Source organism: Gastrolobium bilobum, unplaced genomic scaffold, assembly GCF_033153095.1.
Source record: "Gastrolobium bilobum isolate Gb01-03AN ecotype WA unplaced genomic scaffold, APGP_CSIRO_Gbil_v1 utg10233, whole genome shotgun sequence".
Taxonomy (NCBI): domain Eukaryota; kingdom Viridiplantae; phylum Streptophyta; class Magnoliopsida; order Fabales; family Fabaceae; genus Gastrolobium; species Gastrolobium bilobum.
The window spans coordinates 95,215-114,591 of record NW_026896849.1 but is presented as its reverse complement, the minus strand read 5'-3'; the positions used below and the strand labels follow the sequence as shown (position 1 = coordinate 114,591).

Sequence of the window (19,377 nt, the reverse complement as noted above, 5' to 3'; positions counted from 1 at the left end):
AAATGAGTATCATTTTAAAGGATGTAAAATTGTGTCATTTTAAATAAAAGAAAGAGATAGATAAAGGAAGAGAGAGAATGAACAAAAAAATATAAAAGTGTGAGTCCCACCTCTTTGTGAGAGTGAAATGACATAAGTTATGTCATTCAAAAGGATAAACATTTTTCCCATAAATAAAAGGATTAGAATATTGAGTAAATAGGAGTAAATTCTTATTTTACTCATTTAATATATATTTTTTCTGTTTAAAAATTAAAGTCACTTTAAAGGTTTTAGTTTATTTTAATTGTTTGTAATTTTATAAACCTAAAAAAGTATTAATTATTTATTTCATTTTTTTTTGTAAGCTATTTATTTCATTATTATCTCTCCACTATGTAGAATGTTGAAAGTATTAATGGAGAAAAGTAATTTCATCTAATATACTTATATTTTCTCCAAATTAAATTTTTTTAATTGTACAAAATCTTAAATAAAAAATATTTTAAAGCAAAGGAACTAAGTGTTATGATGTAGATCTTATAAAGAAAAGAACTTTGTTTATGAATTAGTATTTATTTTTTAAAGAAAAATGGCATCAATTTAGTCCCTCAATTTGGTGAGTTGTGTATCGAGAGAATTGCCTGCGACCCATTTTGCTAACTATCAAAATATAATTATACTATTTTTCTAGAATCTTTGGAAAAATAAATGTATTATATAAAATATTAAGAACAAAAAATTGAGCAAATCAGAGTGGCGCAGGGGATGCGTGATGGGCTGTGTTATCAAATCAAGCCCAAATGTTGTGCCCAAAACTAAATACCATAAGTCCAAGTGCAAATTTACAGAACACCCCAACTTCAAGATTATTCAATTAAAATTTGATAATAAGAAATTAACTTAGTGAAATCATTCTCTCATTTTATATGAGATATGTTCTTCTAACATAAAATATTGTGCCATCATTTTTTTTTTGAGTGGTAAACTCCACCACATTATATGTCTATAGTAAGAGATAACTATCTCCAATATCATGAGAAAATAAAACCCCCATTAACTTATATAGATATTTTGTTAGATAAATAATACGGAAAAATGTTTGTCCTTTTAAAGGATATAACGTTGTATCATTTTAGATCCTAACTGTTGATTTCCGTCAATTAACGATTATAAATTATTGGGTTAAATTTATTGGGTCGAACTTATTATTAATTAATTAATAAGTTTGATCCAATAAATTATAACTGTAGATTGACGGAAATCAACAATTAGGATCTAAAATGACATAACATTATATCATTTAAAAAACAAATGTTTTTTCCTAAATATTATTTTTATTTACAGCAATAACAATAACAATTAAGTTATTTTAGGATCTTTAGATATTATATACAAAAAAAAAAAAAAATTCCCAAAGAGTATAGGGACTTTCAAATTAATTTTTTTTAATCTAAATTTCTGTTAAGAAACAAGAAAATTGATGGAAAGTAAAATCTAAAATGCCCCAGTAGTTGTTGGTCTAGTGACGACCTAGTTAGACCTCAAGATTTGATTTGTCCCAAAAGGAAGTGGATCGCAACTCTAAGAGAGGGAGGAAAGGCTCAAATCCAAAACCGGATTAAACGGACCCATTTGGGCTTCGACACCAGTTGGTATATATTAAAAAATAAAATGCACTAATGTTACATGCACATGGATAGGGTCCTACTACTAGTCCATAAGCATATTACTACATTCCCACATTTGAATTCTCCAATAAATTAAATGAAACCAGTTTGTGGCATATTTCTGGACACAACATACAGAAATAGATCACATTTTGAAAATCAAACACCAACCACTACCTAACTTTTAAACATCACCATTTGACCCATTTGAGGTCAACAACTAAAATCACCAAGCAAGTAACAATTCCCTTTTGAAGAAAAAATGAAAAAAAAATTGAAACACAATTTGTTTGAGATTGTTTCAGGATATCAATTACCAGAAATGAATGAATGCATCCCATGCAGCTCCAATGGCATAAACAACAGGCAAGAGAATAATGTGGCCTTGGGAAGAAAGGGTATGTGCCCCAGCTCTTATAGGAGCAGCTACTGGTGGAGGTGGTGGGTTTTCAACATGAACAGCTATCTTCATGCCACCAAAGCAGAACCCTTTGCCACTGATAAAATAGTAATCCCTTGTTACATTCAATGGAACCACATCTCTTCCAGCTCCAGTAGTCCAATTGTGACGTGGATGATCAGAGTTACAACTTTCATAATCTGTCTTGTTCACTTCTAGCACATTCATTTGGTTCCTATCATACACAAAAACTGTAAACTAACTGAGTTAGTATCATAGGAATATAATAACATGGTAACACTCCATCTTACAAGCACATTCTTGGGTTGGAACTAGAAATTAGCACACAACAACACAGTTTTGTTCATGTCAACTGCAAACAACTGTTAGTGTGCTTCCATTACATATATTAACCAAAATTAAGACCCTCATGAGTAATGACAATTAAATATTACACTAAACAACTTTTAAGACTAGGTAGAAAAAAATAAAGAAAATCTATAACTGGTATTTTGCTTTTCATTTGCAAATTAAGCCATAAACTGAGGGTGTTGGGGTGAATTCTTTTCATTTTACATCATTTACTTTAGGTGAGTTAGTGAGCTCTTAAACTTGAGCAGCCAGCCAGCTTTAATTCACAGAACACAGCAGCATATAGTGCATCCTAAAATAGTTAAAATTTTCCACCAAAAATAAAAACTAAAATTGATTAAAAGTTGAAAAAATATGCAATTTTCTACATCTATTTCCACTGATAGTGTTATTTTTTCTGACCTTATATACATAATTGGAGGTGACTAGTGAGTATCCAGAACTTACCACCACTAGGGAAAAAAGTTCAAGAACAAAACACAATGACCAACACAAATAAAGCTATAGTCATATATTAACTAAGAAAACCAGCCAAAAGTCCTGGATCTGAGAACGCAGAATAAGATAATAAAGGGAAGAAAAAAAAGGATCCAAACACTATTTTTTTTATTTAAAGTCCCAAAAAAAGGGTAAATAAATAATCAAGAGGAAAAGGGTGGTGAGGAGGGAAGAGAAACCTAAATGGCATTGCCCACAAAATTTCATTTTATTTTATTTTTTTTACTTTAGAACAAAAACTTAATTCAGATGAACTAAATTCTTCAATTCTTATACAACATCAACCAATCTCTTCTCTTTGTCTTTTCCTGAATCAATGTATTCAGCTAACACAGATTTGATACAAGGCTCAAAGATTAATCAAAGATCTCAGATTAGATCAATTTAGACCCTCTTGGTCCCTAAAACAATAAAATTAAGTAGCAAAAACAAGAAAAAGTTGACAGCTTTAGCTTATATTATGCTTGAACTAATTCAGATCCAGTTGAGAGAGAAAGTATACAGAAAAAAAAAAAGCAGTTATAGAAGTAAAGGTTCAAGCTTTAAAGAGAAAGAGAGAGAGCTTACAGAGCCAGTCACCATTGTAGAAATGCTTGCCCTTAGCCCAAGTAGTGTAGTTGAAATTTGTACTCCAACCCATGTTGCCTCCTATCATCCACCGTACAGCAGAAGCCTGTGGTAACATCACAAGCATAGTGCAACCCAGAAACAGCAACACCATGAACACCCTCTTCGTACCCTCCATGACTGTTTCAGAAGCTACCCTCTTCACTCTTCAACAAACTCTGGAACACTCTGTTCGTTTTCAACGATGATGTGTCCTTTTGGACCTTTTAAGGAGCCTTTCTTGGTTCTTTTGTTTAAGGTTATTTAATTTTTAAGAGGTTGTTGCTTTCTAGATCTACCGTTATTTGTTTATCTTAATATTTTAAGTTTTATGGACACCTCAAATGAATTGAACCTAATTCATAATTTTGGGAAATTTTTGTACTTATTTCTCACTTCACGTGCTTTAAATAAGTGATATAATAAGTGACATTTAATTATTATTAATGAAAAAAGATATAGACATATAAATTTCACATGATAAAATTATATGAAATTTTAACATAAGAGAATTTATTTCCTAATTTGAGAGGTGCTTTTTTATTTTTTAAAATATTTCAATCGGTTCATTGTTCCGCAACTAATTCGATTCGGGCGAGTTCAAGATTAAGACTTTAAACTCTTTCCAAAGGTGGTACTAGGAGATTCGAACACATGCTCTCATCTTCACCTACTTAACTCTCATACGTCAATTGAGCTAGCACTATTTGATAATTTGAGAAGTGCTTTTGTAATGGTGTTTTTTTCACTAATTGAGAATTTATTTATTTTTATTTTAATTATTGATTGTTGGATTAATCACCTCAAGTCGAGCAAGATTATAAACGTGATAAATTTTTTCTTATCAAATTTTTAATTATTTAATATAATTACGTATTTAAGACTCCAATTTGAGACCATGGATTAAGGAATAATCTTAAATCACTTGATTAATGTACATCGCAGATATTTGTTGAAATGATATAATGTATATTAGTATTAATTTGTGAAATTATGTTAACAATAAAAAAAATATAATTAAACTTGTTCTTAGTTTCTCCATACGTTCTTCTTCAAAATTATTACAATTTTAATTATGTTATTTTGCATGACTTTTATATGATTGTTTGGCTGAACTTAAAATCAAGAATATTATATAATCGTTAAATTTTGTCTCCCTTTATTAATGTGTATTTTTCTATTTTTTTAGTAAATGTTGTATGTTTTCTCTCTCCATTAACAGGGAATTATAGTCAATTAACGTTTAATTTCAAAATTACTTCTGCAATAATATTGAAGAATTAAGTTGGATCGAATTAATGATGAAGGGAACATATCGCAGGTGCTATCAGAGTATCAGGTGCGCTTCTTATTTTTTGTTTTTACAACTCAACTTTCTAAAATAACGAGGTTGCTTCGCATGCGCCACGTGTAAAGATGTATACTGGACATAAAATCCATTATGAGTTATTAAAAAAAAAAATGATTTTCACGATGTTTCTTATAAAAAAAATATTCATATTAATTTTTTTTGAAAATTAAATTGAGTCTTTATTAAATTTTGAGAAACCACATTTTCAAAGAACTGAAATTTTAGAGAAATCAAAAGTTAACTTTTTTTTTTAAGAAACAAAAGTGCAGATCATATTTTTTTTGTTAAGGACCCAAAAAAGACTTTACATTAAAATTTATTTCAAGTTACACCTAAACTAAAATAAAAATAAAAATTAAGACGCAAATTGATTAATTGATACGTGGTTATTTAAGTTTACTCAGTAACTTTGAGTTCAAGTATTAGGTACAAAATTATGTTAAAAATTTAGATATTTTAATCTGGAGAATTTTATTGCTTTTGTGATTTTATTTGATGCAATCAAATTAATCGAATAATCAATGAATCGGTGAAAAAATTAAAATAAATAAAATCTGAAATTCTTACAAACTCAAGGTCATGCATGCAATGTAACTTTCTAACAATTTGTGTACGAGGAAAACTTATATCAGCGTAGCTTTTTTACCTTCGCATGATGAAAAATCAAAACAGGATTATTCTTTTTTATAAACAAAAACAAAAGAAAATAAACGACATTGGAATTATGAAAATGAAAATCAGACTATAGTAAAGTAAGATTAATATATTGTTTTATTTATAAACAGATGAACACATATTAATTTGACAGGTAGATGAAAATATATATTCTATTATAATCCTTATCTTCAAATTGTTATTTCCGGTTCATGCTTTGACCAGATCCATGTGCTTCTCCTTTACAAAAAAAAGCTGTCAATGACTCATGGTTGATATGAGAAAAGACCAGAACATGCTCCCAAATCTCCCTTTTCCTTTTTACCAATGAACTGGTCCTAACTTTCCTAAAATCACGATAATGCAACAAGTACATCAATTAAGAAATGCAAAATTTCACTATCTCATACCTAATTCTGAATTTCAAGGGTAATGGTCCATTACTCAATCTGCTTAGATTTTGCTGTACTCCACATTGAAACCTGTGTGAACAAGCAATCATTTATATTGTTAGAGCTTTTTTTAAAAAATAAAAATTATGTCATAGATACTTCAATAATTATGTTATTATTTTCTATTCTTCTTTGTTTAATAGTGGGAACCATCACTTTATGTCTTAGAATAAGATATGATTTCTCTTATAACATGAGAGTAGACAAACCCAAAAAAATAACTTATACAAATCATTTAAGGTATATACATAATTTGAATCTTTAAAAAGAAAATGAAAATAAAGTGAAACCATAAGGTGGTGTTTAGTATAAGGGTATCACAAGGATTACCGGTAAACCTTCTATGGTAAACATCGATTCCCATGTTTGGTAGAAGTATCAAAAATCAATTCCTGGGTATCCAAGTTTTATCAGTAAAGCATTTTACAAAGAAAAATTACTGTTTGGATTACCAAAAATTAGACAGTTTTCATGATTACTGAGAGAAGGGAAAACAAATAACATATTTTTAAGACAATAATACCCCCCAACACACATCAATATATATTACTAGTAATATTTTACTCACAACCAAACATATACTCAGTAAAATTATTAAATATTTCCAGTAATATTTATGTCTACCAAACAACTTTTTTATATCATTCCCAGTAAGTTGGATTTCTTTGTATATTACTGGATATCATGATCCCCGAACACAAAAAAATTTCTCTTGTACCAAACATATATCCTAATATTATCCAAATCTTGCTAGCAGTATTAAATTGTGTAAATTTTTCATTGAAAAAATGGTTTTTTAAATATTATGATGATGTCTTTTGGTTGGCCAATTTCTTCTCCCAAATCCTTTTTCCCCTTCTTGAGAGGGTGTGACTATTGTGTTTTCCTCTACATGTTTTATTGTCCATGTGGTGGGTATCATTATTGCTGTGCAGGGGGGAAAGTGCCAGAGATTATCTTGCTAGGCCCCATCTCTTTTTTATCTTTCAAATTTGGGGCCTTTAAAATTGAAATCTTTTAAACCCATCTCTATTAGTTGCTTTTTTGGTTTGAGTTGTTGAACCACTTGAAATGGATAATTATGATGTTAGATCATACTTGGCAACAATCATGAAGGATGTTAAATCCTTTGCTTCCTTAAGTTGAGTAAGAGCATCACTCTTGAATACTGCACTAAGGATACACTCAAATGCAAGCACAAGAAATTCTTTAAATACTCTAAATCAACCGTTAATATATGCAGAAGTTGTGTGTTGACATGCTAAAAAAAATGTACTTATCCTTAAAAAGTTCCTTAATATTTGTAAACTACTAATTTGAATATCTATTATATGCAATGCTTATTTCAAAATTTCTTATGCAGTTATTCCTCCATGTTACTTGAGGACTTAAGACTGATACGAGAGCTTTATCCCAAAAACTAGCTTGTAAAATAGAAGAGTTCAAAGTCCATATAAACCCTACACCAGAATCTTATGTTTAAGATGTGTAATTTCAAGTCTCGTACCTTACAACTGGATCGTCACAGCGACACAATTTTTGTAAAGAGCAAGCAGAAAAGTTGATGGGTTGAGTTCAAAACCACCAAACATGGTCATCTATGAAGCACCGATACCGATACGGCATTTTTGATACGTTCCCGATACGTGTGTCCGATACGTTACTTCAAAAATACTAATATTTCGATACGTTCCGATACGTCTTAGTATTAAATAATATTTTTAATATAGTGTACTTCACATTAACAAAATATAATAAAATCATAGGCACAAATAGCAAATTATCCATACAAAATTGATAAATATCTCAACTAGTGTGTGGATATTAAGTGCTACTAATAATATTTGCCTCCATCTCTGGCTCATCTAAGGAAAGGGTAGCACCATCTAAAGCTCCAACATCATTAAAGGTATCAACTGCATCACCACTAATGTCCCAATACTGACTTTCTCCTTCATTATATTTTGGACTCTTTCTTGATAAGAGCCGGAGGTTGCTATGTATGTAAACTAAGTCTTCAGCTCGTTTGGGATCCATTTTATTTCTCTTCATGGAATGCACAAAAGAGTAAGTACTCCAATTGCGTTCAGCACATGATGAAGAAGAAGGTTGTGTAGTGAGTTTCAAAGCCAGCTTTTTAAGCAAAGGTGCACTACAACCGTGAACTCCCCACCAATCATTGGGATTCATTGTATATCGATTTTCAATAGCCTCAAACTCTCTAAAACCTCCCTTCATTTGAACAAAGTTGATATACTCCAAATTTACTGTAGCCCTTTCCTCCACACTAGAAAAATGTCTCCTGAAGAACTTTTTTACTTCTAAATTAATCTCCACATCATTGTCTGGAGAAACTCGACTTGGATCTTCAGCAAGCCATTGATCACTGTAGTATCTACCAAAAAGAAAAAGGAAATTACAAGTGTCAAAATGGTTCCAATAAATAGAATTATTAAACTAAAGTTACAGTTATAAAAAACTTACTTGGGATGCAAAGCATGTGCCAAACAATGAAGGGGAGTTGAACTTTTGGTCCAACGATCTATAAGATTATTATACACCACATAATAAAATGTTGATGACTCACCATGCATCCTCCCTTCTTTCAAGCATATTACATTCTTTACCTTTTCAATCATCGTATCCCACATATCATAAACCAAATGAAGACAAGGTTTATCAGTATCACAAAACCTGATCATATCATAAATAGGAGCAATGAAAGCAAGGATGTAATCAATGTTTTCCCAGAACTCATCATCCAATATCTTCTCCTTCACTAGTCTTGCCCTTCCTTGATGATCATTTTTATAAATACTCCATTTTTCACAAATGACCATGTTTTGGAGACCACCCTTTATCAACCTGAACCTCTTTAACATCACAATCATGGAAGCAAATCGGGTGTCAGCAATAGAAAGCAACTTCAATGGCACAAACTCATTAAACATGGACAATCTCATAGAATGAGTCATGATGAAAGTCTTGATTGTTGAAACATGGCCAACAATTTCAGATATCCAACTACATTCTCCATAAGTAATCTCATTATTCTCCACATTTTTGGCTGCACAAATGTTCTTCAAAGCCAAATTCAACGTGTGAACAACACATGGTGTCCAATTGATAGTCGGATATTCTTGCTCAATAAGTTGTCCTGCACCCTTACAATTAGCAGCATTATCCGTAATTACTTGAACCACCTTATCCACCTCAACTTCTTGAATTACTTCCTTTAGCAAGTTGAAGATAAAATACTTATCCTTGACATCACCAGAACAATCAACACTTTTCAAAAACATGGCTGCACCATCACATACTGCCATGAAATTAATTATTGGCCTCCTTTGGGAATCACTCCACCCATCACTGACAATACTCACACCGTTTGATCTCCAAAGAGATCGAGCAGGGATACACAACCTATCAACATTATCTTTCTCCTGTTGTAAAAGAGTAGTTCGCAACAAGTTATAGTCAGGGGGTCGATAATCTGAAGTCACAACAGAAAACAGTTAAAAACAAGGAAATAAATGAGATAAAAAGAAACATAATATTTCATAACATTAAATACCTCCAATGTTATGACTTGCAGCATAAGTGAATGCTTGTTGAAAGTACGGGTTCCTTGCCAAATGAAATGGCAATCCAGCAGAATAAAACATTCGCGCAATAATATGATTTAATTCTTCCTGCTCTCCTATATTGAAAGCCCTCTCAATAGGACTCATGCTTGTAGTTCCTTCATCATTTCTTTTTTTTTATTAGATGTACTAGATGTAACTGAAAAGCTAGTGGGTGGTAAAGGAACATATCTCGGTGCGTTCTTCCTCACCCTTTCAGAATATTCCTCTTCCAATTTTCCCATTTCCATCAAAGATGCCTCCTTAACAGTCTTACATATTCCAATCCCTTTAGATTTAATCTTTAACAAATGATACTTCACTCTCCTGTATGAACTTCTATATTCAAGTTTGCAAAAGTTACACTTCCAACTCACATTCCCTCCTCCTTCATTTCCATCCTCAACTTTAGTAACATAATTCCACAATGGTCTGCTCAAGTTTTCAACTTCAATTTCCACGTTTCGTGCATTGGATTGTATTGAACTATCACTTTGATTTATGTTTGACTCCATTCTATTATGTTAACAAAACAAAATCATATTTAAAAATACAAAATAAAAAATCATGTAAAAAAGAAAAATTAAAAACAGAATATACAATATACAAATATACAGAATAGACAAAATATAACAATATAAATTTATGTAAATGGAATAAACAAATATAATATAAAAATATAAACAAAAGAAAAATAATTATATACAAATATAATCGTATAAAAAACAGAATATACAAATATAAAAAAATAATTATATACAAATATATATACAATTGAAATAAAAGAACGACGATGGTCGATGGATATTAATTAATATATATAAAAAATAAACCAATTATTATATCATCCTCAGCCAATATAATAAAAATATATATACAATACAAATAAAAGAACGACGATGTCAAACAGCTTTCACCGACAAAAAAATATCTATCCTTCATTCACTTGCCTTCCATGCGTGAGAGGATCCTTTTTTGAGCAGAGACGATGGAGGAAGAACGACGATGGATGGAGGTCTCACAACGAACAGCTACCACCCACCGACAGCCAAGGAGGAAGAAAGATCGAGGAGAAACAGCTACCAACGAAACCATGGAGGAGCCGAGCAGAAATAGCGACGGCCGACGGCGGAGGAGGAACGGCGACGACAAACCAACGACGGAGGAGGAAGAATGACGTTGTGGCATCTTGCGTGTAGGTCAGGATGTGTTGATTTGGATTCTGAGATTTAATACGATTTGGGTTCTTTTTATCCCAAAAAAAACACCGCTTTATTTTTTAAAACAATTACTGAAATTCCATTCATCCATTAGATACGTAAAAATGGAGTATCGTAACGTATCCGTATCGGACGTGTGTCCGATACGTAGAAATTTCTCAAAAATGCGTATCCGTGCTTCATAGATGGTCATTACTACCTTCTCTCCAAAAAATTATTGTTGGAACTTGGAGTATCTAACACTTCAATGTTCACTTCCATTAACTTCAATACTGAAAGATGAATCACTATATAAGAATACAATATCAACTTCCTCCATATGTTAATTACAAAAGGTAGAATTTATAGTCACAATTCAAAGATAGTTACCCAATCAGCGACATTCATTACAAGTATTATTACTTAGAAAAGACAAATACTATATGAACATTGTAATTAAAAAGGTACGTATTATGTTCAGTCCAGCCTCCTTAATAAATAAGCAACTTGAACTTCCTTTGTCAATGGCATGATCCAGTCACCATATAGATCAGCTACCAAGCTTGGATTTATTTTGTACACTGGTTCAGTTCGATGTTCCTTCATATTTATAACCACTTCTTGCCCAAAAGTCTTGGCCTTCATCTCTACTCTCCTTTTAATTGCTTCTTCAACTTCAGGATATGTTAGCATATCCATCAACCTATCCTTGTCCTGCAAAGTCACCTCAACAAGACAAAGTTAATTCTGAGAAAAATCCAGCTTGCAGAAAAATCAAAATGAAACTTGAAATTTTCCCTTTGCAATATACAATGGTTGCAATCTCTTTGCAAAAATGCAAGGTTAAAGTTGTGTACAATTGACCCTCACCCCAACCCTCGTAGGTCGGGGGGAGCCTTGTGCACCGAAATTTGCTCTATTTCTTAGAACAGCGATAAAGTTACTCCTTGTGACTAGAAGGTTACAGGTTCGAATCTAGAAAACAGCCTATTTGCAAAAAAAAATAAAAAAAATGCAAAGATAAGACTGTATACAATGAACCCTCACCCCTACCTTTGCAAGTCAGGAGAGTTTGCCCTTTTTAATATACAATGGTTGCAAACTCATTAAACTTGTAAGCATGTCCATCAAGATCAGTATGATTGACCAGTAACCAAATAGATTTATATATGACCAAAAACAATTCATGGCACAAAAATTAGTATGATTAAATGATTACTTTTGATGAACATGCTTGCAATTCAAAGCACATTTACCATTGATAGTATTGAATTTCCCACTTCCTAGAAAGTAGAAAAATAACAAGAATTGTATTGAAGTCTGGCCCTCTGACAGGCATTTGTACCTGTGCTAAAATGGCATCTTTATATGCATCTGGAGAAGCTTGAAATTTTGCTTCAGCTACATATTTGCCATAATGGGTCCTCTTCGAGAGAGTCTGCAGTCACAAGAAATCACAAGTTTCCAGCAATATAAGAGCCACAATTGCAAATTAGAGGGAGAGAAATTGCTGAACTTTTAAAAATAAAGCATGCCAAATGTCAATAAGGAAACTTGCAAGTTGCAACAGTTTTACCAAATACAAAAAAAAAATTACAAATTTATTTTAAAAAATAATAATATATTATATATGTGGTGTTTACATTTCTGCAGCTGTTGTACGTGCAACAATCAAATACTTGCCATATATATACTTGAAAACATTAAATGCGGGAAATCATAACCATACAAAGGATGAAAACATTAAATGTGGGGAATCATAACCACACTTGTCGTTGCTGTATGTAAAGCGGCTGCAGAAATGATTTTACCTATATATATATATATATATATAAATTAAAGAGTAAACACCCTTTTTGGTCCCTGGCAATATCTACGAAATCCTTTTTAGTCCCTGACAATAAAAAAGGACCAAATTGGTCCCTAAAATTATGAAAAAAGGGCCACGTTAGTCCTTATGTCAACTCCTCCGTCACTAACGTGGCCCTTTTTACATACTGTTAGGGACCAATTTGGTCTTTTTTTATTGCCAGGGACTAAAAAGAATTTCGTAGATATTGACAGGGACCAAAAAGGGTGTTTACTCTAAATTAAAATTAAAATGTTGTATGGAGTTAAATATTGGCCAGCACATAAGCAACATGAGTATAAAATGGGAGTAGAAGAAATGAGGATGTTAAGGTAGATGTGTGGTTATACGAAGATAGATAAGATAAGAAATGAGAATATTCGACAAAAGGTAGGAGTAGTACCAGCGGCTGAAAAAATGAGGGAATATAAATTAAGATGGCTTGGGTACGTAATGAGAAGGCCCCTAAATGCTCCCATAAGAACAGAAGTTTGTTATCAAGAGCTCGACACAAAGAGAGGTAGAGGTAGACTGAAACTTCCTTGGGGGAAGATAGTAAAATAAAACTTAATGGAGTGTGATATAGATTGCCGAACGGTGTGTCTTAGGTCGGAATGGAGAAAAGCTATAAGCATGGTAGAGGATTAGACCCGTTGTTATTCCTATTTTCCAGATGGTCCTTTTTTAGTCATTTTCCTCTTCATCTCCTCCCTCTCCTTCTTTCCCCTTCTTTTCTTTTATCTACTTTCCCCTTCCCCATCTTATTTCTCTTACTTTTTATTCCCCTATACCCCTTTTATTTTTTCTTATATATATATATTATTTTATTTTATCTATTTATTTATTGTCTTTTTCCTCTTTATCTCCCTCTCTTTCTGTCTTTCTTCCTTCTTTTCTCTTATTTCATTTTTCCTTTCAATCTTTTTTCTCTTATTTATTTATTTATGTGTTCTTCTTTTTCTTTTTTTTTCTCAAACTTTTCGTATCTTTCATTTGGGTTCATCTACCACTGACCCCAAGTAGTTTGGGATAAAAGTGTTGTTGATGTTGATATTAATCAACATCAACATCAACAACACCTTTATCCCAAATTAATTGGGGTCGGTGGTAGATGAACCCACATGAAAGATACAAAACGGTTGAAAAAAAGTTAAAAAAAAAAAAAAAAATAAAGTAAAAAAGTAAAAAAGCCAAAAATAAATAAATAAAAATAAACAAATAAAATAAAAATATAAAATAAGATAAAATAAAATAACAATATATGTATATATAAATAAATAAAAGTAAAAAAGAAAGGGACAAGAAGAAGTGGGGGAAATGAAGGGGAAAAGGACTAAAAAGGGACCATCTGGAACATAGGAATAACAGCGGGTCTAACCCTCCACCATACTTATAGCTTTTCACCATTCCGTTCTAAGACATACTGTCCGCCAATCTATATCCCACTCCATTAAATCTTGTTTTACTACTTTCCCCCAAGTAAGCTTCGGCCTACCTCTGCCTCTTTTTGTGTTGAGCTCTTGGTGACAAACTTCTGTTCTTACAGGAGCATCCATGGGTCTTCTCATCACGTGCCCAAACCACCTCAATTTATGTTCTCTCATCTTCTCGGCTACCGGTACTACTCCGACCTTTCGTCGAATATCTTCATTTCTTATCTTATCCATCCTTGTGTAACCACACATCCACCTTAACATCCTCATCTCTGCTACTCCCATCTTATGCTCATGTTGCCTATGTGCTGGCCAGCATTCTGCTCCATATAGCATTGCCGGTCTTACTGCCGTTTTATAGAATTTTCCTTTTAACTTCAGGGGGATTTTGCGGTCACACAAAAATGCAGATGCACTGCGCCATTTCATCCACCCTGCTCTGATTCTGTGATTTACATCCTCATCAATCTCTCCGCCGTTTTGTAAAATGGAGCCCAAGTATTTAAAAGCATCTTTTTTGGGTACCTCTTGACCATTTAGATGCACAGGTTCTTGGTCCTCATCTCGTACCAGAGAAAACTCACACTTCAGATACTCAGTCTTGCTTCGACTTAATGTGAATCCTCTGGATTCCAATGTGCTTCTCCACAATTCAAGTTTTCTATTAACACCCTCCTTGCTCTCATCAATAAGCACAATATCGTCTGCAAAAAGCATACACCATGGCACTTCCTCTTGAATATCTTTTGTTAGTTCATCCATAACTAAGGCAAAGAGGTAAGGACTTAGAGCCGACCCTTGGTGTACACCTACCGTGATAGGAAAATAACTTGATGATCCGTTACAAGCTTTTACACATGTAGTAGCCCCATCATACATATCCTTGATTGCCTTTACATACTTTAATGGAACCTTTTTCTTCTCCAGGACCCACCATAAAACTTTCCTTGGAACCCTATCGTATGCTTTCTCAAGGTCTATGAACACCATATGCAAGTCCTTTTTCTTTTCTCGGTATCTTTCCATTAGTTGTCGCATCAAGAAAATTGCTTCCATGGTACATCTTCCTGGCATAAATCCAAATTGATTTACAGAAACCTTGGTATCTCTCCTCAAGCGATGTTCAATAACCCTCTCCCACAACTTCATAGTATGGCTCATTAGCTTAATGCCTCTATAGTTTGAACAATTCTGTATATCTCCCTTGTTTTTGTAGATAGGCACAATCATACTTTTCCTCCATACATCAGGCATCTTATTCGTCTGGAGAATCTTATTAAAAAGATTGGTCAACCATTTTATTGCCACATCCCCCAGGCCTCTCCACACTTCAATAGGGACACCATCAGGCCCTAAGGCTTTATTAGTCTTCATCCTCTTTAAAGCCTCCTTAACTTCATGTGTATTAATTCTGCGTACAAATCTTTTATTCATATCATCACACACGTCCTCTAAGTCCACCTCGCTTGTATCTCCATCCCCATTATACAGCTTGTTGAAGTATTTCAACCACCTTTCATTTACATCTTCATCTCTCACCAGAAGTTTTTGATTTTCATCCTTGATGCATCTAACTTGGGTGAGGTCTTTACTTTTTTTTTTATGTGATGAACCTATATGTTGATATTAATATAAATAAAAAATAAAATATGCTATGAGATCCCTGAATATGGAATAGATTTAATAATTGAAAATACAAGGTGGTACTACCCCAAGACATCATTTCAACTTAGAAATGAATTTAATTAAAAGGAAACTAATAATGCGTACCTGCAAGCAAATTGTATCACACACAGCACTGGATCCACAATTACCATCATCTCCTTCCTTTACTAATTGTGGGATAAGAACTCTGAAGTATACGCCCCAAACTTTATCATTTATATTAATTGTATCAGCAATAGGGTGCAATACCTATTGACACATTACACAGAAATTCAGTGAAGAAGCAATCAGCACATAAAAGGTTTAGCAACACAACCATTAAACACGTAAGGAGAGAGAAAGAGAAAGAGTTCATAACGTAAGAATTCTAGTAGATATATAATTTGTCATTTGATTGAATCTGTAAATTATTATAGTGTACGTTCGTATGCGACAGAAAATGTATAAGACAGGACTAACTTGTTCTAGAATTAAGCTGTAATTTTTGAATTAACAAGCAGGTTGATTTTCCTTTCGCTCTTAGTTTTACTGTGATTATTACTTTGTATGAGTGTTTTGGGTTGAAATGGTCTAATAACGAATACTATCATAGGACCGGCATTTCCCAACTAGGTATCCAATTTTTACTTTTCAAGTATATGCAGTGTTTTCATCTCACATTATCACTACATTTGAAATGAGAAAAAGATCATTTCAAATTAATCACAAAGGCCCACCTCTTACACACACTTCCTACTTTTGAGGAACTTTTTTACTTCAAAATTATCTTTTTACGTATCAGAATGTTTAAGCCAGTTTCCAATAATTTTTAAAATCTATATAGAAAATTTACACTACTAGTGTTGTGAATGGCAATTCCTTAACCTCCTCCAATGTTGTAAACTCCTACATACTGCCTGTCTGAGCTTGGAAAGGAGGAATTTATCAGACTTCTACACATTGTTATTCTATCTAACCGAAAGCATAGTTCTGTCCATATGAATATAATAAATTTAGTCGAAAAACAAAATCATAAGAGTAATGGCCTTGATTATTGCTTAAGACGTATTCTTTACCTGAGGGTATTGCAGAGGCGGTAACAATGGCTCAGGTAGGCCATCAGGAAAGAATGGATGCTCATCAGGGCTCTTGTATCTACCCACCTTCAGTGAAATGGAAACCGGGTCAGAAAAATTGACATCTATATATAAGGACTTACTATTTTCATTTTATCATTTTTTTAGGCAATTCTCATTTAATCATTGCTTTTCGGGCTTAGGTTCATACCTTGGCATGAAGCCTCTCAGTTTCTCTGAGCATGTATTCTACCAACGATCCATGAAATCCATCCATGGAGAAAGCATCAGGGTCATATGTATCTTCATTGTAACAGTATTGTGCTCGCTCCAAGAGGCTAAAGATTATGCTATCCTCTTGACGAATTAAAGAATGTCTGATATGATCAAGGGTCAGGTTTTCACTCCCATCAATCCTTTTCTTTGCTGACACTGATCTACACAAAAGAAATTGGGTAATTTTAAAATTTGATTGGTCAATATAGAAAGCAAAAATGATGGTATCCTTCAAATAAACAAATATTTTGCACTTGTAGATTTAAGGATGAAAAGATGCAATGCAAGTATAAGAAACTGTACAATTGTACATGCAAAGCTGAAGGCATGAGTATGAAAATTGATTGAAATAGCAATTAATAGTCATTCATCTTGTCTTAGGCTGTTAAAAATTAGCATCACTACTATAGAATATATTAAGTACTATCACTGGATTGAAGAGACCCGAGTAACCACAAAACATTAGGTAAGTACAGCAGCAAAAGTATAAATAATTCAAGAAACATGGAGGTGCTAGGACTCCATTGCTCATCTAGTAGTATAGCCTCAATTCTGTATTAATTGGAAAACAGAATATCACAGAGGATGCTATTTATATAATGAGTTATAACCTCAATAGCCCCACTTGACAAGTGGGTCTGATGCTATAAAGCTACTGCTATATGCAGGATCCAAAGAAGGGTCAAACCCATTTTGTGGGTCTATAGTATGCAGCCTTACCTTGCATCTATCTGCAAGAGGCTAATTACTTGAATCAAACCTATGGATAGTCACATGGAGGCAACACCAACCATTTTTGACAAAGAAACGAAAATTGAAGGCATAGCAGCTAACTACATTTGGAAAGAATCATAAATTTTGATCACTATGGTATTTAAAAAATAATAAAGACCTTTCTGATCAAGTATACAAAACAAAATTTCATGATCACTTTCCTCTTTGCTAAGACCTTAAAGAGGAACCACACATTAGAGCAACAAAATTTGGTGATTAAATTCTATAGACAATTGCAACTGCATAAACCAAATCATCAAACAACCAGACATCATGACACCCAACAGGCATGTGGAATTGGAGAAACAAAGCAGAACCAACAAAAATCCAAACTTTTAGAATAAACAACTGAATTTATGAGAACCCCATAATAGAAATTTGAAAGCAGAGTTCAATACTCACCCAATGGAAGCCGAATGTGCCGGAACAGAAAGATTGCATCTTTTGGCAAAAGCTGAAGTGGGGTTGAAGGAGAATGAAGCCCTACGATTTGTGAGATCAAAAGCACAAGTGGGTCTTGAAGGCACTGAGAAGGTAGCTCTTAAAAGCTTAGCCTCCATTAGAGAGAGAGAGAGAATAAAACTGAATTGTGACAATAGGAATCTAGCAAAGAGAAAGAAGCATTAACAATTAAGAAAAAGGGTGAGAGAAGAAAATCATGGAAATGGAAGGTGGCTTTGGTGGTTGGTGGGTGAAGATTCAACGGCAACGGGCATTAGGTGTGGATTGTGGAAAAAGTAGTAGGTGGACCTGTGTGACTATGGGTGTGTATGAAACCTAAGACTTTGATTAAGAAAAGAGCACATACCAACCAATTACACACCTCGTAGTGTCAAAATTAGAATATAAACATATAAAAAAAGGGTAAAATGTGTGTCATTTCGAAGGATATAAAGTTGTGTCATTTTAAAAGAAAGAAAGAGATAGATAAAAGAGGAGAAAGAGTTAACAAAAAAATAAAATAAAGGTGTAGGTCTCACCTCTTTATAAGAGTGAAAGGGTATAAGGCATGATAGTATAAGCTTATATTATACGTTATGACATTTTCAATTGTTTGGTGTGACCACCGTATAGTATAAGCTTATACATCATAATCCCTTAATACATCAAAACGATGTATAACTTAATCCGGCCTAAGGGTGAGAGATAAGACCTGATAAGAGATTGATGTATTAACATCGTTGGCCAATGTAATTCTCAAAAATTAATATATTATTTTAATATTAATATATTAAAATAAAAATTTATTTTTCAATATATTAATTTTTAAAATATTGAATATTTTTATTTTTATAAAAATTAATTTATATTTTGGACACACTGATCAATAAATTTTTATAAAAATTAATATCATATGACATTTTTTGAAGAATTATATAAATTCTTTATTAAAGGATATTTTTATTAAGAATATTTATTTTTATCATATATAGTATTATACAGTGCATTACCAAATACTAGATGATATTATCTTATACAATATATTATTTTATACAATACCGTGTCAAACGCTTGATAGTA

At 32.7% G+C, this 19,377-nt stretch overlaps 3 protein-coding genes across 3 annotated transcripts; all 3 read right to left on the bottom strand.

Moving 5' to 3' along the window:
* Positions 1-1,689: 1,689 nt before the first annotated feature.
* On the bottom strand, positions 1,690-3,733 carry LOC133302362 (early nodulin-like protein 17). The gene is made up of 2 exons (XM_061502132.1): positions 3,487-3,733; positions 1,690-2,300 (listed from the first exon to the last, which is right to left on the bottom strand). The coding sequence occupies exons 1-2, from the start codon at positions 3,662-3,664 to the stop codon at positions 1,963-1,965; spliced, it is 516 nt and encodes a 171-aa protein (XP_061358116.1). The 5' UTR covers positions 3,665-3,733; the 3' UTR covers positions 1,690-1,962.
* A 4,073-nt stretch (positions 3,734-7,806) lies between these two features.
* On the bottom strand, positions 7,807-9,713 carry LOC133302340 (uncharacterized). Its single transcript, XM_061502103.1, has 3 exons — positions 9,557-9,713; positions 8,467-9,475; positions 7,807-8,377 (listed from the first exon to the last, which is right to left on the bottom strand). Exons 1-3 carry the CDS (start codon positions 9,711-9,713, stop codon positions 7,807-7,809), a joined length of 1,737 nt encoding a protein of 578 aa, XP_061358087.1.
* Positions 9,714-11,110: 1,397 nt separating this feature from the next.
* On the bottom strand, positions 11,111-18,573 carry LOC133302357 (chorismate mutase 1, chloroplastic). Its single transcript, XM_061502125.1, has 6 exons — positions 18,259-18,573; positions 17,018-17,243; positions 16,807-16,893; positions 15,857-16,000; positions 12,150-12,242; positions 11,111-11,518 (listed from the first exon to the last, which is right to left on the bottom strand). Exons 1-6 carry the CDS (start codon positions 18,414-18,416, stop codon positions 11,282-11,284), a joined length of 945 nt encoding a protein of 314 aa, XP_061358109.1. The 5' UTR covers positions 18,417-18,573; the 3' UTR covers positions 11,111-11,281.
* Positions 18,574-19,377: the final 804 nt, after the last annotated feature.

What these genes read in the sequence shown, in the direction of transcription:
- LOC133302362 (XM_061502132.1), bottom strand. Translation starts at nt 3,664, where the DNA reads ATGGAGGGTACGAAGAGGGTGTTCATGGTGTTGCTGTTTCTGGGTTGC. An exon ending in CTACAATGGTGACTGGCTCT is followed by an intron (nt 2,301 to 3,486) that starts GTAAGCTCTCTC and finishes GTTAGTTTACAG; the next exon opens with TTTTTGTGTATGATAGGAAC.
- LOC133302340 (XM_061502103.1), bottom strand. Translation starts at nt 9,713, where the DNA reads ATGAGTCCTATTGAGAGGGCTTTCAATATAGGAGAGCAGGAAGAATTA. An exon ending in TGCAAGTCATAACATTGGAG is followed by an intron (nt 9,476 to 9,556) that starts GTATTTAATGTT and finishes TTGTGACTTCAG; the next exon opens with ATTATCGACCCCCTGACTAT. An exon ending in GCACATGCTTTGCATCCCAA is followed by an intron (nt 8,378 to 8,466) that starts GTAAGTTTTTTA and finishes TCTTTTTGGTAG; the next exon opens with ATACTACAGTGATCAATGGC.
- LOC133302357 (XM_061502125.1), bottom strand. Translation starts at nt 18,416, where the DNA reads ATGGAGGCTAAGCTTTTAAGAGCTACCTTCTCAGTGCCTTCAAGACCC. An exon ending in CTGAGAGGCTTCATGCCAAG is followed by an intron (nt 16,894 to 17,017) that starts GTATGAACCTAA and finishes ATTTCACTGAAG; the next exon opens with GTGGGTAGATACAAGAGCCC. An exon ending in CGCCTCTGCAATACCCTCAG is followed by an intron (nt 16,001 to 16,806) that starts GTAAAGAATACG and finishes ATGTGTCAATAG; the next exon opens with GTATTGCACCCTATTGCTGA.